The following is a 20,322-nucleotide window of genomic DNA, read 5'->3' as shown; positions in this document are numbered from 1 at the left end:
CAAAGGCCTGTCATCAGCCAAAGCCAGTGATTCCAGTAGGCTATACACCATTATATCAGATGATTGGCAGCACTGGGGTTTGAACCTGTTTCCTCTGCTTCTCTATAAACTACAATGTTTTTACTGAACATTGTGTGACTGGGAAATGTTTAAAATCTGATTCTGCACAGCATCATCCAAACCACAAAGGTTGGTTATGTATGTAAAAGCTTTGACACCAACATAGCCCAGCTGTGACGTTGCTCATTTTGTCTGTTCGGTTTCGTTATTATTACTACTGTTTTTTAATAAGTAACAACAGCAAAAATCTTTGAAATCAAAGTTTTTCTTTTTATTGAAAACTTGGCCAAGATTCTGTACAGCAGAGAGGGTTTGTAAAGCATAGGGGCAAGAGGAGACAGTGGCAGAGGGGGCTCCGGGGGACTCAGTTTCCCATGGTGCATCATATCCTGAGCCGAGAATCGTGTGTAAAACATCAAGAGGCACTGAGTTTCCTCTCTGGTGTCTCAGAGGACTGTGGAGGGGGTTTGAACTGAGAGTTTTAAAAAGGGGGAAGCAAAGTGCAGCCCAGAGGGGAGAAAGAGAGAAGTAGAGACAGAGAGGGATGGAGGGTGGATCTGGTTTTTTTTACTGGTCCAGCTGGTCGTTCCACAGAGGTCTCGTCTCTGATCGGGGGGACAGACTTGACCTTCTCCTTTCACTCCGTTAGATCACAGACCTTCGAGAGGCACTGAGATGAAGACGTCAGACATCTCTCCCCCGCTCCCTTTTCCTCCGCCCCTCTCCCTCACTAACGCTCTTTCTCTTTCTCTCCTTCCCTGAGCCTCACTTGCTGGCCATGGTGTAGCAGCCGTGTGGGTGCCACTGCATGTCACGGATACGCCTCACGGACTGGAACTGGGGGTAGCGGGCGCCATACTCATTGAAGTGCCTGTAGTCGCCCTTCTCCAGCAGATACTGGCTGCCGCGGTATCCAGGGAACTGGTATCCCACCCAGCTGGGAAGAGGAACGGGAAGGGAAGATGGGTGATTAAAGCTGGGCGTTTTTGTTTTCCAGATCTTCTCTTCGGTAGTTTAGTACTCACGTTCCACAGCCGACCATGATGCTGCCCACTCTGTCTGTGAAGCCGTAGGAGAACAGGCTGGGAACGTCGTCGTCCATGATCTCCATCTTGCGGCCCTTGAACTCTCCCACCTCATACAGGCAGATCTTGTGCTTCTCGGGGTCCTGAGGGTGAAAACATTGAGAAAATTAAAGCTCTTGGATCTTAATGAAAACAAAAGGACATCAGTGGAAGTTTTTTTTTTTCCTTTTTGTACCATTCTGACAGGCCTGAAGGACAGCAGGTAGTCATTCCTCTGGCAGTTGCTCCAGGAGTCCCAGCGGGGATACTCGCCCTTCTCCAGAATGTACATCTCACCGCAGAAGTTCATCTGCTCAAATCCAACGAAGCTGCAGGAAACACAGTCAGGAGACATCAATGCAACAATTTAGGCAAAACAAAAAAACAAACAAAAGCCACTTAAATGTATGCACACTGCCTGAAACTTACGGTCCACACTCAATGCGCAGGGAACGCACGCGGTCCATGCCCATCTCACACACATTCATGCACTCATTGACGATCTCGATCATGCGACCCTGGAAGTTCTCCTGATCGAACACGTACATCTGGGAGACACAGAACCACAAAGGAACTCACTGGTTATGTGATCATTAGTTTATGTTAGAGAGGGGAAGCTCAGTGAGGGCTGCAAACCTTGTAGGACATCATCCCCATCTCAGACTTCTTGCCCTGGACGGCCTTGCCGTCAGTCTGGGAGGAAGTCTTGGCCTTATCTCCAGTGGACATGATTGCTGAATAATAATTTTAAAAAAGAAAATTTATAAAATAGGATTGGAGTGAAGATACAGAAAGGACTGGACTTCCAGGTGTGCAGTGTACCTTACCTGTCTATGTGTGTGATGCCTGCGCCGAGCCTCACTCAGAGTGTGTGCGGCTCGGAGAGCGCCCCTCGCTTTTATATGCTGGCGCCCACAGGAGGAGGATTAGGCAGAGAGAAACAAACCTGCTGAGGTCAGAGCGGGGGGACAAAAGAAACCCCTCATCATCAGAGGGGGACGGGCAGAGAGGTGGGACAGAAGGAGGGGACGGGACGACAAATGTAGTGTAGCTGCCATCACTTAAAGTATCATATTTGTAATATTTGATTATTTTATCGCCCTGTTGTTATCAGCATGTCCCAGACAATAAATGGTGCTAGTCTGACTGCGACTGACTTTGAACAATGCAGTTTAAATATGAATTATAACCAATGTGAGAGCATGTAATTAGTGAAGATTGTATATAAGAATTTTTTTTTTCAAAGAAAGTTTGAAAATGCAAGGAAAAATACTTATTTTAGGGCACAAAATTGAATCTTTAGTTAACCAATCCAGTTGTTTAGTAGATTTGCTTCTCCAGCTGATCTTGAACTTTTCAGCTCCCTGCTTTAAATACTGCAGCAGCAGAGACTTTGCATCCAGTCAGGAACGTCAGTGGGAAAATTCACAACTATTGTTCTGCAAAAGAAGAAAAATAACCCAAATAGGAGCAGGCAATATTTTTTAGTGCTTGTTTGAGTAGCAGCTTCAGCTTTTTACAGCCTTTCCAATACTAAGAACTGTTTCACCAATACAATTAGAACTACAGAATATTATTTTAAAGCAACAATAAATAAAATGATCCCACAGCTTTTCTAGCAATGTTTTAAGAGTTTTAAATTCTTGCTTTTCTAATGTCTTGCAACAGCTAGCTGTGCTACAGTGGAAATAATCAAATAAATCATCAGCATATAAATGTGTCCTTGATCTGTCAGAGATCTATAAATTACCTGACATTATTTTTTGACAAGAAATCAAACAATGCAAACAGATACTCTCGTTTCAGATCTATGTCATCAAGCAGGATATATATTTTTGCAATCTTCTTCGCAAACCAATATAAAAAACTTGAGTGTCATTTTCGACAGCTCTTTAGGCTTTGGTCGTCATTCTAAACAACTGGTTCAAAATTGTTTTAATCATTGAATTGATATTTCTAAATTAAGATTACAGGTGTCAAAAAATGAGCTTGAAATGACAACTCATGCTTTTGTCTAATTTTGTTTGGACTATTGTTACAGTCTTTTTATATGTCTTAGAAATACAGATCAGACTGTGTGAAATGTGGCAACAAGACTGGTAACAAGGACAAATATCAGGGAGCACATTATCACTGTTCTGGCCTCCTTACTGACTCCCTGTTTATTTACTACATGGTGCAGTTTTAAAGTATCGGTCCTGACATTCAGGGCACTTCAGCCCCTGAATATTCTCAGATTTTATTACTGCCTTACTGTTCTTCTCGGACTTTAAGATCACCTGATCAGAGGTTGTTGGTGATTCATTTTAAAACTGGCGACGATTGTGCTATTCAGGCCTCGAAGCTCTAGCTCTGTACTTTTGTCCCTGTGCTGCATGAACCCGAGTGACTCCTCCAGGAAGCAGCCGAAGACATTGTTATTCTGACAAGCTTTTAACCAGACTGATAGTTTTTATGTCACTTTATATTCTTGTTTGTCTTTGTGAAACACTTTGATTTTAATGTCTGTGATAGCTGCTATAAATGTTACTTACTTATACTAAAAAGAGGATTTCAGCTTTGCTATTTTTATTTCTGTCTTTTATAGCACTGCTTCCTAAAGTTAGGGTAGAGACCCAGATATGGTCAAACTCAGCAAAAGTGAAGTTCTAAATTACAAATTTGATTTTTTGGAGGCTTATTTATGCTATTACTTCAAGTGCAGTGCTGATCTAAAGGTACTTAGATCAAAGTAAAAAGTAAATAGCAGCTGCACTTTCTTTAGAAACACAGCTAAACACATAAACACGGAGCCAGTAGTAAAATCTATGGCATGGAAAACAGCCAGAGAGTACATAGCAGAGTTGGTAGCAGCAATAGTTCCTCCTATTGCTTTGTGTGGGAGAGACGAGGTTAACACAGAAAGACAGGGGCAGGTGTATCAACTATAGAAAGAGAAATCCAGGCAGGGGTCAACACAAAGACAGGGTCAGGTGTAACATAGAAGTTACGCCTGTTATTTCTAATGAGAAGGAGGAGGAACATTTCAGAGTAAGGAAATATTCAGTTCAGTTTATCCTCCAGCAGCCCAAGTCTTTAGCAGCATAACTACAGTGAAAACTCAGGATAGCATCAGTCACTCAAATTAAAACCTTTATCAAACAGGACAGTTTTAATTCTAGTCTTGGTGTTTCGCCTCATGGACAGAAACTGGGAGCTGGAGACACAGAGGAAGAGTCTGATAACTGAGAGATCTGTCTCCCATTCTCCTTTTACAAACTCAAAGAACCTGCAGTCTGAGATGAAACACTCAGATTTCTATCCACATAATGAAGCATTATTATTATTACTACTATTAAGGGCTTTTTCTGTAAAAAGAAGGATTTTGAATTCTAACCTGAATTTAAATAGTTGCCAATGAAGAAAAGTGAAAATAAGAGAAATGTGATCTATTTTAAATCTCACATAATTCTCCTTAAATGCCTTTAACTTAATTTGTGCTCCTATTCTTTTCTGTTTTAATAACCATTATAGTATTTGTTAAAAGGTTTATTGGCTCTAGTGGCCTTTATTTGATAGTTAATTGACAGGAAAGCTGGTAATGAGAGAAGGGGACGGACATGCGGCAAGGGTCGCCAGGCAGGGAATCGAACCTGTGACGGCCGCGACGAACTAAGGCCTCCATACATGGGTTGTGCTTAACCCCTGCACCACCACAGAACACCCCATAATAGTATTTTTAATCATTACATGACAATTCATTCAATGAATTTATTCATTCTTCTGTAGCCCAGAAATTTAGATCTCTTGGTGCTTTTTACAACAAAGCTTCAGCAACAAAAATAAAAAGATTGGATGCAAAAATGTGCAGACACATAATAAGAAAAGATGAATATCAAATTTAAAAAAAACAACAATTTCCTTTTCTGTCTTGTAACAATCATGATAAAACGATTCTATTAACAAACATATTTTATTTGTTTTTGTTTACTTGAGACCAAACCAAATCATTCTAACTTCTAACTTGTGCTTTACGTCCAGCTGTGGGATCCAGACCCCAACTTTGGGAACCACTGTGCTAATGAACCGCAATGAGATATCCAAACCAGACACCTGTGCACGTGCACCTTCACCAATTAATGCGCGTGAGCGGTAGCGCCTGCAGACTTTAAAATCTGAATCAGAAAATATGACTTTTACCTTCTCTGTAACATTTCTATATATTAGCTCAGACCTTCACAGATGTCGTTCTGTGTGCCACCTTAATCCCCGACATTCTCCACCCCGATCCCCGCCCTTTGTGCCCGGCAGGGCGCTGGACTGCTGACCGGGGTCCGAACATACCGGAGCGCCTTTTGTTCTCCAGCCTCAGGGGAACTATAGGATCTGCTGAGCTGGTCGATGCGGCAGGACAACAGCGTGCAGCGGTCACAGAGGGTCGCCGGGGTGCGCGCCTCGCCGGCTCTGCCGTGCCATGTGGACATTTTAACAGGAGCGCATAGAGAGACGCGGGCGCGCCCCGGTGAGCGCGCCTCCCGCCGACCCGTCGGTATAAAACTGAAGCGCCAGGTTCTCTCAAAGCTCTACGCGAGGCAGGCGGTAGGCGCGTATCACTCCCGAGCTCTTCCAATAAAGTGCCAGTCTAGGTAAGGAAATCTCTGCTCTATCAGCTCGGGGTCGCTCTCACTCTCAAACCCAGAAGCACTTTTACTGCAACCAGAGCCCAGACGTCCTCCAATTGACACTTTTTAGTAACAACCAATAGACGCAATATAGATTCTCAAATGAAAACCACCGTAATTTATTCAAGGAAAAGATAATCTAAAAGTAGGATATTAATTATTTTTGCATTATTTCCCTGTCCTCAATCAGCAGTCAAGATGTACAAAACTACAAGGTCCCCAATGATGCAGCCTTTGGTCAACTCAGGAATGGGCATGGCTCCTTTCTTCAAGGTAATCTCTGGTCCTCTGTACACAAACAGGAAAAAAAAATCTGACATAACTTTTATTATGATCTATTAATTTTGTGCTCAGAGTAAAGGAGAGCCAACCAGGTTAGAGAACTTGCTCTGTCTCCTCAGGTGACTGTGTTCGAGCAGGAGCATTTCCAAGGAAAGTGCCTGGAGTTCACCTCTGAATGCTGCAACATCCAGGAGTGCGGGATGGACACCATCCGCTCCATCAGGGTGGAGAGCGGAGCGTAAGTCTCTTAAGGCTTAAATCGATTTTTTTGGAGTGACAGTAACAAGCTGCACTAGTTGAATTTAGCCAAAACAATATCTTTATGTACAATATATTGCATCAAAACTGTTATTGCAACTTTAATATTTGCAAAATTGCAAACTGCAATGGAGTGTGTGGATGCAGTATTTATATTTCAGGTAGAAGGCATCCAAACTCTGCTTATCTATAACATACTTGGCCAATTGGGTGAAGCTTCACTGCTGTTTATGGCCACAGCTAACACAGATCTTAATGACTGAAATCATTGCGAGCGGCAGGGGCTGGTAATGGAAAAGAAAGAGCTTTCAAGTTAGGAAAATCTGGGTGAATCACAATTGATATCAGTTTAATAACTTCTGCTTTCCAACAAGGCAACAGAGAGTCCTCTCATAAGCTGGTCTGTCTCTGTGTCTTTGTGTGAAGCTGGGTGGGCTTCGAGCACCACGACTTCCAGGGTCAGCAGTTCATAATGGAGAGGGGAGAGTACCCCCACTGGGATGCGTACAGTGGAAATATCTCCTACCATGTGGAGCGTCTTATGTCTTTCCGCCCCATCTACTGCGCTGTGAGTACATCGTCCTCACCTTGTCCAGCCGACTGACTAACTGAGAACGTGAGGACATGATCGGTCTCTGTGCTCTTGTCCAGTCCCACCAGAGCAGCCGCATGATCATTTTCGAGAGGGAGAACTTCATGGGCCGCAACGCAGAGCTCTGCGACGACTACCCCTCTCTGCAGGCCATGGGCTGGATGATGCCTGAGGTCGGCTCCATGCACGTGCAGTGCGGCGCGTAAGTTCTAGCTCAAAACGCTCCTCAGGATCTACAGATTGTCTCAGCACAAAGTTGTCGATCTGTTACTCTCTTTGACCCTGTACTGTCCTGTTGATGTCCCCATGCAGCTTCGTGTGCTACCAGTTCCCTGGCTACAGGGGTCAGCAGTACATCATGGAGTGTGAGAGACACAGTGGAGACTACCAGCACTGGAGGAACTGGGGCTCTCACTGCCAGACCCCTCAGATCCAGTCCATTAGACGCATTCAGCACTGAGAGGAGAATGGGCTGAGATTGAGGCCAAGCAGTTCCTCTCCCCCATACCCAAAACCCCCTTTTCTCCTTCTCTTCCCATCCCCTCGCTCCTCTTCTTCCTCTTGACTTGAGCCGCCCCAACCTGACAACACCGCACAACGACCCAGAGCCGCTGCCAGAGTGTGATAAGAGACAATATCGCACTGTTAAAGCACAGGGAATTACACACTTCACACACATGCTGACATTAATGATGCTCAGTGTCTTTTTATTTGGTTTAAAGGCTCCTCCACGCACCAGGCACACACCTGAGCTGTATTCTAACCCGATCTCAGCGGAGAGGACAGGAAATCGATCAGACAGGTGTGAAACCTGGAGACCCAGGGAATAATCAACTCTGCTGAATGAAGAGGAGGTGCAGCTCAGATGTGTTGTTTGTGTGAAGGAAACCGATCCACAGGCTGATTACTAATAAAGTCATTTTACTTCACGTGTTTTTGTTTTATTCCTTCCCTCTTGCCTAAGGCTCAAACGACATGGCAATTATTTAAACAAAGGATAAATTATTTCAGATGGCTTTAATGTGGGCGAATTATTGAAAACAATGCAAAAAGAGAAAAAAACTAAGATATGAATGCAAACTTAGAATCTATCGGATGAAAAGGTTAAACTAAACGGGCCAAAAAAAGCTAACTTTAGAAGATATAATCAAAAGTTTTAACATTTCAGGTGCAAACAGAAGCATTTATTCAGCAATTTTCCAACATATTACCAAACAAACGTCAATCTCTTTTATTTGGATTTTAGCGTATGTGACATGACATTTAAAAGATTTGAAGGGAAAATGTTAAGTTTTTGGAAACTAAATTTTAAAAAGTGTTTTTGTGCATATAGTCAGCCCATGACAGCGGCGGTTCTTGCATGAACATTGCACTGAGCGAGCCGTTCGTCCCGTCACTCCCCCACTAGAGACAGAAACAGTTCCAGTTTATGAAAACGTCACACCCCCAACTGGAGCTGCTAAACATGGCGCTCAGAAACTAATTGAAATGAAGATGCAACAGAATTATTTACGTTTCATCCCACATGGGAAAAGTGCGACAAACAAGACTTATTTACCAATTTTCAGCTGCAAGCAGGCAGCACCTGTCAACACAAGGCGGCGCCAGTTCCCAATTTAATGCAAATCCATCTAGAAATTTGGAAACTTATTCAGATGCACCTCACAGATAGAGAAGTCGGTTTCTATTACTTTCTAAAGTCATTCTAGTCAGATGCCCATATAAAGAAAAACTGTACATTCCCCTGAGTCACAACTTTGTGAAACATTTAACATTTCCCTAATTTTACTTTATGAAACAGATCAATTTCAGTCTCATCAGAATAAGGACATCTGTGAAGAGCAATTTTCAAGTGTTGCTACAGATACTTAGCTGGCTGCAGGCCTGGACTTTGACTAGGCCATGCTACGACATGAAAATGCTGTAAACCAGAAGACTCCATTCTTCAAACACTGTTTTGTAACTTTTAAAAATATCCCTGATCTTACACATCTGAATCTGATTGCTGAACATATTTACAACTAAGATAAAATACCTCTTACCCTTTGGCTTTAAAACCCTCCAAACGGTTTTGTTGACAGCTAAAACAAACTGAACAGCCACAAATTAGCTGTGAAAACCTGTAAACCTATGAAAATAACTAACTTCTTTGAATCAGATCTCAACATCAATTTCTTCCTCTGAGGAGTCTGTCCAGGTTATGGTGACAGGTTCAGGGGCTGGCCCCATACCTCCAACCACATCTACATCATCCTCCACAATGACTGTTTCACATGTTTCCGTCTCAGGGTTGCTCTTTGAAGTTGTTGTACTCTCAACATGAGATGAACTAAGAAGATTTCCATTTTTCTTTGGCCTGCCATGCCTTCGTTTTGGTGGTGTTGTTGTCTGTACAGGATCCTCCTCCAGAAAAGGCAAAAGGTTCTGAAAAACAATGGCACAAAGTTAATTTTCTCAAAGATTTTGCTTCATGTAGTTTGGCAGTGGTTCCATTTATTCTTAAAAGCAGGTGAACTAGCAGTGCTCGTCAACAGATGGTGTCATGTTACTGTGAAGTCTGGTCTATACAACCCCAAAATGAAACCTTACCAGCAAGATTCTGCCCATACTATTTTCCAAGACAGTTTACCAATGTTATCTTGGCAACCGCTTATATTTCAGCTGTTGTTGACAATGTATGTGAAGTCATCAATTCAGTTGTTGTTAAGCTACAGACACCAACACCCAATGCATTTGTGGCGGTATCTAATAATTTTAATCATGTGTCACTTTCTGCTACACTGACAAGGATTCATATGTTTCCAAAACAAGAAACTTAGATCAGTCTTATGTTTCTCTAGGTGGAATATAATTCCCTTGTTCAGAGGCAACCTGTTAAGAAGAGAACTGTGAGAAAGTGATCACAGGAAGCTGAAGAAGGCCTGCAGGTTGTTTTGAGGATACAGATTGGATTGCTCTGTGCACATAGAGGACATCAATGCCATGACTCAGTGTGTGACTAACTATATAATCTTCTGTGTGGACAACCCTATCTCCACCATAAACCTTGGATCACCAGTGACCCAAAGGGACAAGAAGAAAAACCTTCAGGGAGGAAATCAGGGAAATATTGCAGAGTACTGAAAGCCCTCAAAATCAAAATTATCCCCAAATTAATAAGTCTGCAAGTAAACCTGTAACTGCAAATCAGTGGTGCTTCTTCACAACCTAATAATACCCAGGCTTTCCCTCAGTGTATTATAAGCCTGGCGGGCCACCATGCTTTATTTGAGCCCCCACCAGGCTTAGAATTGTTAATTTATTAGTTTATTTTAATGATTGCCTTTTTTTTAAGACAATAATTATCAAATGATGGTTTCAAATTTCCTGTCAATTTTAAACAATTTTATTTCAAAAACATGGCGGGTGGCTGGAGGACTGCCTTAGCACCCTGAGCACCCGGCTTAGCAAGTTTCCCGGGGGAAACTCTGAATACCAGAAGTTAATTTGTCTTACCATAACGGTTCTTGCTCACCTGGATTTGTGGATCCCTAAATCTGCTCCTGACTGGGTAGAACTTTGTGACAAAGTGCCTTCTGAAACGGCCAAAATGGGATTTTTTCTTTGATGGTGGTGGACTCTGCAGGAAATATTGCACACCAAAAGTAAGAGTTGACACATTTTCTGCGAGAGCCGTTGTCAGGTTTTAGCTTTGTCCAACTCATTGAATTCCTAAAAGGTTGTGATAGTAGAGTGGCGATATGTTCATCTTACACATTGAACACCCTTTAACAGTCGATGCAGGGATTTGTTAGCTGCTGCAAAATACACATTAGGTCATCTTTCACAATTTTTAATAGGAATCTCTTACTCTTATGTAATACTCTAAAATTTTGGAGAAATTGAGCTTTGGGTTTAAATTAGCTTTTAGTGATAATTCTCAGAATAAACAGAATTAAATCTGAAATATATCACTGTGTCATACATCTATATAAGTTTTACTGTTTGAAGTGAATTATTTAAATAAAATTAAATGGTATTCCAGTATACAGTGATGATCTAGTTTTGCCTATAACTGCTTTTTAGTGAGACAGACTATCATCTTCAGTTAGCTGCCATTTTTACTCTATTTGAATTACTTGGTCCTCTTCAGAAACACTGAAAATTTCGAAAAACATTAGCAGACTGCAGACAGTTTAGTCACCTTTTCCTCACAGTTGTTTCCCTGCAGCGCCTCTCTGACTGACAGCAAGTTGTCTCTGGCCAGTTTTACCACCGATGTATGCTGCAGCTGCTTCTCCTGCTGATGCTGACCCGACGTGGCCTTTGAGTCCAGTGGCGGTGCCAGCTTCTTCACCTTTCTCTTCTCTAATGAGAACAGATACGTGTTTGCCCTCCTTCTCTTTGGCCTCCTTGCTTGTTTGATGGATTTGGAGTTTCTAGAGGAAACATCCTGGGTGTCTGGTAGTCCGGTATAACCTCTCTGTACACCAGGTGTTTGATAACACCTGGTGTACAGGTGTTCACCAGGTGTTGAACAATTAGTGAACACCACCTTCTCTACACCTTCGCTGTAGAGAAGGTGTGTGAGGGGTTTCCGCTGGGTGTTCGCTCCCCCTCCGCCTTGCTGCGCCTCCTGACTCTGGTCCTCCTCAAACATGTTTCCATGTCTCCTTGGCTCCTTCTTGGCCGGCTCCAGCTCCTCCCTCAATCTACAGTGATTGACTGTGCGCTGTAGAGAAGGTGTGTGAGGGGTTTCTTCATGAATCTTGGCTGTTTTGTCTTTCCTCTGGACAGCGACTGGCTGTCTGGCTTCTGGAGAGCTCTCAACGCGCGTCTCGTTCTCCTTCCTGGTGTTATTGCTTTCATAAGGCTGCTCAAATGATTGGATTAAGTTATCCAGAATGTCATTCAGCTCCCCCTCACATTGCTGCTGCAGCACTGGCATCTCAGAGCTGCTAATCTGGGCCTGGTGTTTGTTTTGGATAGCAGAGTTGCCAGAAGTGTCGCTGCCTGTTGAAAGACACTGTGAAAGAGGAGCTTTGTTGTTTGGTAAGATGTCCAGATCCTGAAAGACCTCCTCCAACAAACGATCGATGTGCTCAGGCTCGTCCTCATGAGGCGGAGGAGCTGGAGGAGCAAACTGCGGGCTGTAGAGATGGGATGGTGCTGCGGAAACATATGATGCAGCATGAGAACACATGGGTCGAATGGAGGGACTGGAAGACATTAAACTAGGCCCACTGTAGAGGTTGTTGGATGGATCAGAGTGGTAATCTAGTGTTGGCTGGTTCCTGCAGATTTGATCCGTGCCAATAGGAAGACTGGCCTGGAATCAGAGAGAGAAAACTCCAATTATGACGCAAAAAAATCCAAATATTCTGTTAAACCACATACACCCTGAAGAAAAATGTTATAAAAAAAGGCAAATTTAATCTTAAGAGTAATCTGTTGAAACAGGAATGTGTGTTATTAGGTTTGCTGTGTTTTATTTAATATATTTTGTGGTTTCTGACCTGTAAAAAGAGCTATATAAATAAAGTTTATTTACTTACTTAAGAAAGAGACATTCTAACTGTAGATCAGCTTCAGTTCAACTTCACAAAATGTTTCCCCATAAAAAAATGTCTAAGCAATGAAGCGCTCTGATTGGTTTTCAGTCCAAGTGATTCACAGAACGGGCACTGAAGTGTGAAGACAGTTTGATAAAACACTGTTCGCTCTGGCTCCAGAATATCTATTAGGGCTGGGCGATAAATTTAATCGACGAATCAATTTCTTTTGTTTTCGAAGATTTAATTTTAGAAAAATCAGGATTTTTTTTTCTAGTGTGCATAATTCTGAGTGGTTATATTCCCTCACCTTGGCAACCTGCTGTGTGGTTTTTCTTCTCCCCCGCTGGGTGTTCGCTCCCCCTCCGCCTTGCTGCGCCTCCTGACTCTGGTCCTCCTCAAACACATTTCCACGTCTCCTTGGCTTCTTCTTGGCCGGCTCCAGCTCCTCCCTGGTCTTTTGGTGCAACCTCCTACCTACAGCGCCCCCACCCTGACCTGCTCTGGGCGTCCTCACCCTCCACCTGTGCAGGAACAGTTTCTGCAGTTTGCCCACCCCAATCTCCTGCACATCCACTTTCTGAGTGAACGTGCCTCGCCCCCTCCCTCCAGCCCTCCTTCTGGGTCTCCTGGTCCTCTCCTGTCCGCTCTTGGCTGCCTGGGCACCCCTTGGCCTCCTCCCTGCCCACCCCCTGCGAGGGCTCTCCCTCTTCTCCGGGTTCAGGAAGTGGTTGATGAATCCCACGATGTTGCCCTCAAACTGCTCCAAACTCTCTCCTTCCCACTCCTCTGGGTTAAGGTCGGCCCAGCAGCTCTGAGAATCAGCCACACAGGGAGCCGTCTGGGTGGAGAAATGAGGAAGAGGAGCAGGAAGAGGAGCAGGAAGAGGAGCAGGAAGAGGCGCGTACTGTGGCGTCATTTTGGCGACAGATGTGCTTCCAGGTGTGGTGGATTCCTGCAGACAGCCTGGTGGAGCAGAGGTGTACTGCAGCGTTTGGTTTTCTTCAGGTGGATAGATGAGCGTGACAAGCTGATGAGAATCTGTCTGTCTTAAACTCTGGAGGACGCTCATGTCGATGGTCTCATAGGGGACCACTGAGGGGACAGGAGGACATGAGTTGACAAGCTGTTCCTCAGTTTGAGTCCACATGTCTCTTCCTCCACCTGACACCTCCGTGTCTTTCCACAGATAGGTGGACCCATCCCTCGCCTCTCTCCTCCATCTGACCAGCCTCCCCTCCTGCTCCTCTGTACTCTGTGCCTCCGTTTGGACCCCTACCTCCGTGTACTGCTCCGTCCCTCCACCAAACCTTCCTCTGCTCTTCGTCACCTCCACCAAGTCGCTGATGCCGAGCTTGGCTGCAGCGTAAATGGCCTCCTGCTTCTCGTCCTCCCCCTCCCCAGCCATCTCTCCGGAGTAAAGGAGCCGGATGATGTGCAGCAGGGTGCAGGCGCCCAGTGCCTGGAACTCCAGGAGACGGCTCTGCCCAGAAGGGGGCGCCGGTGAGGACGACAGAGCCGAGGAGATGTGAGGGCTGATGGCCGACAGAATGCAACTGTGGGCTGGGACTGAAACACCTGATGGTGAAAAGATTAACATAAAAACCGTTTAAACAATATGCATTAGAAAAATAAAGAAATTCCTTTAAATTTGATCTTGTTCTTCAGTCACACTGAGCAAGAAAGCAGCAAAAGTGCAAAGAAAACTTCAAAAAACAGCTTGGAAAATTACTAATAAAGACCCATTTACAACATATTACAATAATTTCTGCTCCCCTACATGAAAAACCTAAGCAATATATAAATTTGCACATATTGCTTGCAAATATTTGACCCACATGTAATTATCAGTAGCAACCTTGTATAAATTATTAACAAAAATGCATTTGTACTAATTTGTGAGTGAGTTTATACCTCCAGCTTTGAGCAAAGTGTCACAGAACTGGCTGCACTGTTGTTGTCTCTGTAGCTCAGCGAGGAGGAGGGCTTCGAAGCCCGGTTTCTGGTAGCACCACATTTCTCCATCCACTTCAAAGCAGGAGTCAAAAGGCGCAGAATAAAGGTGAATCAGACCAGAAGATAACATAAGCATGTTTTTTTAATTCACAACAGAAAGACTCGATTATCTGAATCTTTTCATTTTCATAAAAACCCACCTGAAAATCACTTAAAATAAATTCATCACAGAATTTTTTTAAAGTCAATAAAAGTAATAAATGTTTTGTATACTGTATTATATAAAAACAGAAATCACTCGTGTAGGTAACTTTATTTTTCACGTTAAGTGTGTTTTTGTATAAAAAAAAACACGGTTTTTTTTTTAATAAAAACACACTTAACGTGTATTGTATTTTATATTTTGTATAAAATAGTATTATAAACATAATTATCCTATTTATTTCACCGCACTGGTAATTATGAGACTGAAAACCAGTCTTAGGCAAACATTTAAACATAAAATAATTTGACTTCAGTTTTCCTCTTAAACTTCAATTTGCTTTATTATTTAATTATATCAGTTAATTTCATCACTTTTAGGCAGATATATAATGGGGTCCGGACTCAAAGGCAAGTCACGTGGATCAAGCACACCTGAGTTTAGCATTACAAACTTTTTGCAGGCTAACTAAAAAAAACAAACTGTCCAAAATAAGCATATTTAATCGGTCCTGACAGTCCAGCTGCTAGTTACCACTTCAAACACACCATAATCTACAGTCTAATAACTTTACTGAGTTTTATTTCTAAGAACAAACTCTATGCTAGCTAAATGGCTATACAGTAAAACGCGCGCAGGTGTCGGACACTGTCGGCACTTACCGTCTTAAAGGGCCCTAAAATGATTTCTGAAGTTCAAAAATTAAAAAAAATATATTTCATATACATAACACGAACGCATGAATTGAGTCTTTCTTCTCTTTTTTTATTTCCGCCTGAATAAAAGAGGTAGAGGCCAGCCACGGGTCATTTTGGTGGTCACCATCAAAGCGGGATGGGCAACGAGGCAGCAGTTTGCCGCTACGCCACCAGATGGCGACAGTGGCTCTAAACGATGACCAAAACCGAACTCAAATGGTTGGCAACCAAAGAGTGAAAATAAAGCCAAGAGGGTTTCTGTACGTACTTCCAGTTTCTTTTGTAAATCAAAACAAAGCGATGAAATCCAATTTTGACTGGATTTTGAGATTTCTGTTGATTTGCAATTAAAATAGGATTGCATTTGTTGTCTACTTTTACTCAAAAATAAGGAAGTGTTTTATATTCACCTTTTTTTAATCATAGTGTGATTGTAAATTACTCTTACTCTTATTACAACAACAACAAATATTATTCCTCTTGGACGTAGTGCCTAAAACAAAGGAAATTAAAGTTAAAGAATTATCAGAAGAAGATTAAAGAAAAGAGAGAGAAACAGGGGTTAGCACTGAAAAAAGACATGCAAATATTAAATATTTAAGGCCAAACCTTAGAAATTCAAACTAAGGATTAAATTAATTAATTAGAAATTAAACTATTCTAACTAATAAAAATCTAAATACAATAATACCATTTTCCTTTAAATCATATTTTTGTAGATCTTATAAATTATAAATACTTTCATGACACGATAAAAGGTTTGAATTAAATTTAGAAATAGAATTGAAAAGAATTACAGATTTATTATATTTCCCCTGTTATTTTTCAAAAGATTTCATTTCTATAAGGAAAAAAGCTATATTTCCAATGATTTTATTTGAAAATGTAATCTCTCTCTTTGTAAAATCAGAAACTTATTAACCAGATTCTTTATAAAGTTAATTTGAATTTCACTACACCTCGGAACGGTCCAGACAAGACCTATAAAATTAAAACATCACTTAAATGGTATCTTTCTCACAACACAAAGAAGGGCAAAAAATCAAAAAGCAACAAAATATATCCTAATATACAGAAAAACAAGAACAGTTGAAGAACAAAGTCACTGACCTGATTTAGTCTGGATTACAAAGTAATTTATAAGACTTTTGGACTCCATCGAACCACAGTGAGCGACATTATACAAAGAAGGAGAAAATATAGAACTGTGGTTTCCAGACGTTATCACAAAATAACCCAGAAAAACTTCTAACGCCCTGCAGGCTTCACTAGCCTTCACTAGTATTCAAAACTGAACAATAAAAAAAGTGTTTGGCCAAAAATGACTCCAAAAAAACAAACAAACAAAAAAAACCACAAATGTCTGTCTCATATCACCCAGTAAATATCTTTATGATAACAAAAACCTTTAGGAAAATACTTTCTGGACTGATGTCAGTCGTGAAACTTTATGAAACCGGTTTCTTTTTTCAAAATGTCCCATTTCATCTGGAGTAAAAATAAAATAGCATATGAGAAAAAAGATGATCATACTGGCTGTGGGAGCAGTGGGAGGTTCTGGGGCTGCTTTACTGCTTCAGGACCTGGCTGATGAAAAGGTGAACTCCTCTTTCGCTTTCATGTTGAAGGAAAATGTCCAGTTATTAGTTTGTGATCTTAAATTCAAAATAACCAAGATCATGATAACCACACTAAATCTGATTGATATGTTATAGCATAACCATAAAAAGGCATTTAATGTGGAGATACCCTTCATTGTTGATGAATTAAAGCAATTCTGCAGGGAAAAGTGGACCCAAGTTCCTCCACAAAGATGTAAAGACATTTCTAGTTATTGTGTGATGGCATCTGTTTGAGAGTAACAGAAACAGTGAACATATTATGCGGGAAGTTACTTTTTCACTTGATTTTGGATCAGACAGAAAAATAAAAACAGAAGACGTCTTCAAAGGAACAAAAAACATTTTCTGGAATTTGCAACAAAGAGCAGCATGTGCATTTTTTCTCCTCTGCTTCCTCCTAAAAAATGCATAAGGCATAATGGTGACTCCATGAGCCTCCATTAGTTACAAAGCATAATGCAGAATTATAAGCCGAGTCCAGACACAGCATGATAACAAGATTTATGAGATTCAATTTCATTCTTCTGAAATCATTTGTTTCAACCTTGGTGTCCTAACAAACTATTGAGAAAAAGCCTAAGTCATGTTATTATATAAAAACCACATAATCTCTCTGTGTTTGACAGCAAGCAGCAGAACAGGTGTTAAAACAAACAAGAATAAACAGGCCACTGCTTGTTTACGTGTTAACGATGGCTCCGACAAAGACAGGACTCTTGCTTCCTAAAAGGTACAGTATGTTTTTTAGGCATGCAACTCGTTCATCTGCCCATTGAGCCTTTTCCTAAGCAGATTAAAAAAAGACGGTGAGCCCCCAGCAGTCCTCACAGTTATGAGTAGGTTGTTTGCGTGCTGAGCCATGGAGATGGTAACACAACACAGGCATTTTGGTACTAAAACAACAAGTGTTGAAATGTTTCTGACCGCAGCCAGCTCAAATTTCTAATGAGCTTTAACATCTTTCAGACTGAAACACTGGCATACATTTTTAAAAGATTTATATTTTAGGGTGTTATATTTCTAGTAGTTAATAGATGTTACTGTGATAATAAAACGCTAGAGCTGATAGAAGCGAACAATCTCTATAAAACAAAACAAAAAGCAACTGGCTCAGTTAAGTAACTGACTTGGCAGTATATTTGGTTAAACATGTTTATTTTTTTTTTTATAAAACTCATATTTTCCACCACTTTTGGCATAAAACAATCTCATCATCAGGAAAGAGACACAGTTAGCAATAATTATGCTTGATCATTGAGTATCTGAAGAAAACACCCCCATATGATGTAATAGTTTATTCTTGGAAAACTCTTGCTCAGCTCTGACAGTAAGTGTTGATTGGGAGAATATTAGTCATTTCCTCTTATCAACCTACAGATCCTTACCCAGAAGTCATTTCTACTAGATCAACACCTTTAATTAACTCGCTGACATTGCTTTAATTTTAGAAATCGGATTTAATTTCTTGGTGACTGTACCCAGTCGCATCAACGGAGGCCCAAACCATTATTCTCCCATTTCATATTTTCCACAGAAGTGACACAATATAAAACTTTACACAAACAACAAGATCAGATTTTGGTCTTATCCCTCCAGTCAGTATTCGGAAGATTCTTCGGTTACGTCGAACCGGAAAGAAGCATCTTCTCCAGTTTACGATGTATCGTTGAGTCTGAGCACACCGTTAAGGACTTGGACAAAGGACGGGGAGGGGACCGCGGTGAAAACCTTTGTAGGGGACGGAGGCTCTTGCGGAGGAGTTGGTCGCGGCCATCGCTCATAAAACTTGACAAAGAAGAGCGGGTCTTTGAAGGGCCCTCCATAGATGATAGCCTGCATCAGATAGACGAGGGCCACAACCATGAAGCTGATGAGGAAGAAGGGGAGGAAGGGCCTCAAGTGGTGCCAGGCAACACCGACTCCATAGCTGAGGCCGCTGAGCCCACTCTGGTGGCCAGTGTGTGTTGTGTGACGGGAGGAGTCTGGGGCAGGAGTGTTATCCAAAGACTCCTCAGGTGAATTTGAAAAGGACGAAGAGGGGCCCTCGGATGAATCCATGGGTTGTCCTGCAATACAAGTCCCTTCTTTGCACCCAAACCGATACTGTAGGTACTCACATTACTCCCCGGAAAAAAAATAGAAAAAGAAACAGCCAGTGAGATTATGAAGAAGTAAGGATGAAGCCAAACTTAATCTCCCCTGTGCTGTGGTTCCTCTGACGTGGACTCCTGCTGTGATTAATCCAAAGATAAAATCCCTCAAAAAACCAGTCCTTCGTCTCCCGTCCTGCAGGCCTCCCAGTCGAATCCCCCCCCTCAGATAAACTGCGCACTGACATTAAATGTTCCTCCTTCTCTTTGAGCTCCGGACAGACCGAGAGGAATCAAAGAGCAGCAGGGAAGCCATAAATAGATTTGACACCCAATGACAGGACACGTGTAAGGAAGGGTGCTGCTACTTTTGGTGATCTCGGCTTTAACGGCTGCGTGTGTGCCAGGAGAACAGGTTAAAATATTACACACATGTATGTTCACAGGGTGGCTTTCAGAGACCTGGTCACACATGCAGGTCAGAAATGTGCTTGCACCAGTGAGAGGACCTTAATGTTTCTCACTTGTTTATTACAGTTCTAATAATACAGCTTTGACTAAAGAGTTCTTACATTAAAACAGGTGCAGCTGGAGGATTTTACAGCTAGTAAAAACTTTATAGAGTCTCAAAGCTCTGTTAAAACGCTATCATTTACTTATTTGGTGTATTTTAAACCCAGCAGTTAAAAATATAATTTGTCTTAAGAAGATGTCAACAGGATGGCAACATTTAAAGTGTCTTGTAAAAGTGTTTTTCACATTTTATCGTCTTACAGCCACAAACATGAATGTACATCATTGGGGTTTTTATGATGGAAATAAAGCATTACTGTGAGGTGAATTTTAGATTTGTTTTACAAATAAAATGTGAAAAGTTTGGTCATTCATTTTTGTTAAGTATCCAGGAATGAACGTTTGGATCGACCTTTTCTTGCTCTCACAGCTGAAGGTCTTTGCAGATGTAGAAACCAGCATTTTTCTCCATCCTTGCTCAAATATTTTAAGCTCAGTTAATTAGTTAAAGTGTATGTCATCCTAACCCAATAATATGCTTTGCTCAAAAGCAATCCATTGTAGCTCTGACTGCATGTTTAAGGCCATTGTCCTGCTGAAAGGTGAAACCTCCTGCAATCCCAATCTCTAACCTCCAGTGAAGTTTGGAGTTTGAAATCCAATCCAATCTCAAGTCTAGTGAAGCTTTTCTTTCATGATTACCCTGTATTTAGTTTTTCTTCTTGTCATTACATGGTGTTTTTTTTTATTTTGAATGAATGCCAAAAAGCTTAACAGTTCAGGTGAAATTTTT

The 20,322-nt window shown here is 41.7% G+C and overlaps 2 protein-coding genes across 3 annotated transcripts; one reads left to right on the top strand and one right to left on the bottom strand.

Moving 5' to 3' along the window:
* Nucleotides 1-309: 309 nt before the first annotated feature.
* LOC102233091 (beta-crystallin B1-like) lies at nt 310-2,045 on the bottom strand. The gene is made up of 6 exons (XM_005809792.2): nt 1,952-2,045; nt 1,761-1,858; nt 1,554-1,672; nt 1,321-1,453; nt 1,086-1,228; nt 310-997 (listed from the first exon to the last, which is right to left on the bottom strand). Exons 2-6 carry the CDS (start codon nt 1,851-1,853, stop codon nt 826-828), a joined length of 660 nt encoding a protein of 219 aa, XP_005809849.1. The 5' UTR covers nt 1,854-1,858; nt 1,952-2,045; the 3' UTR covers nt 310-825.
* A 3,626-nt stretch (nt 2,046-5,671) lies between these two features.
* Nucleotides 5,672-7,846, top strand: LOC102233354 (beta-crystallin A1-like). 2 transcript variants are annotated; one of them, XM_005809793.2, is made up of 6 exons: nt 5,672-5,749; nt 5,976-6,058; nt 6,187-6,305; nt 6,752-6,893; nt 6,977-7,119; nt 7,230-7,846. In XM_005809793.2, the coding sequence occupies exons 2-6, from the start codon at nt 5,984-5,986 to the stop codon at nt 7,375-7,377; spliced, it is 627 nt and encodes a 208-aa protein (XP_005809850.1). In that variant the 5' UTR covers nt 5,672-5,749; nt 5,976-5,983; the 3' UTR covers nt 7,378-7,846. The 2 variants fall into 2 exon arrangements, with proteins under 2 accessions (XP_005809850.1, XP_023183901.1); XM_023328133.1 differs by having other exon boundaries at nt 5,685-5,749; nt 5,979-6,058.
* Nucleotides 7,847-20,322: the final 12,476 nt, after the last annotated feature.

Source organism: Xiphophorus maculatus, chromosome 23 (genome assembly GCF_002775205.1).
Source record: "Xiphophorus maculatus strain JP 163 A chromosome 23, X_maculatus-5.0-male, whole genome shotgun sequence".
In the NCBI taxonomy this organism is placed as follows: Eukaryota; Metazoa; Chordata; class Actinopteri; order Cyprinodontiformes; family Poeciliidae; genus Xiphophorus; species Xiphophorus maculatus.
Note: the sequence above shows the minus strand (reverse complement) of the source record. Positions and strands in the feature narration are given on the sequence as shown.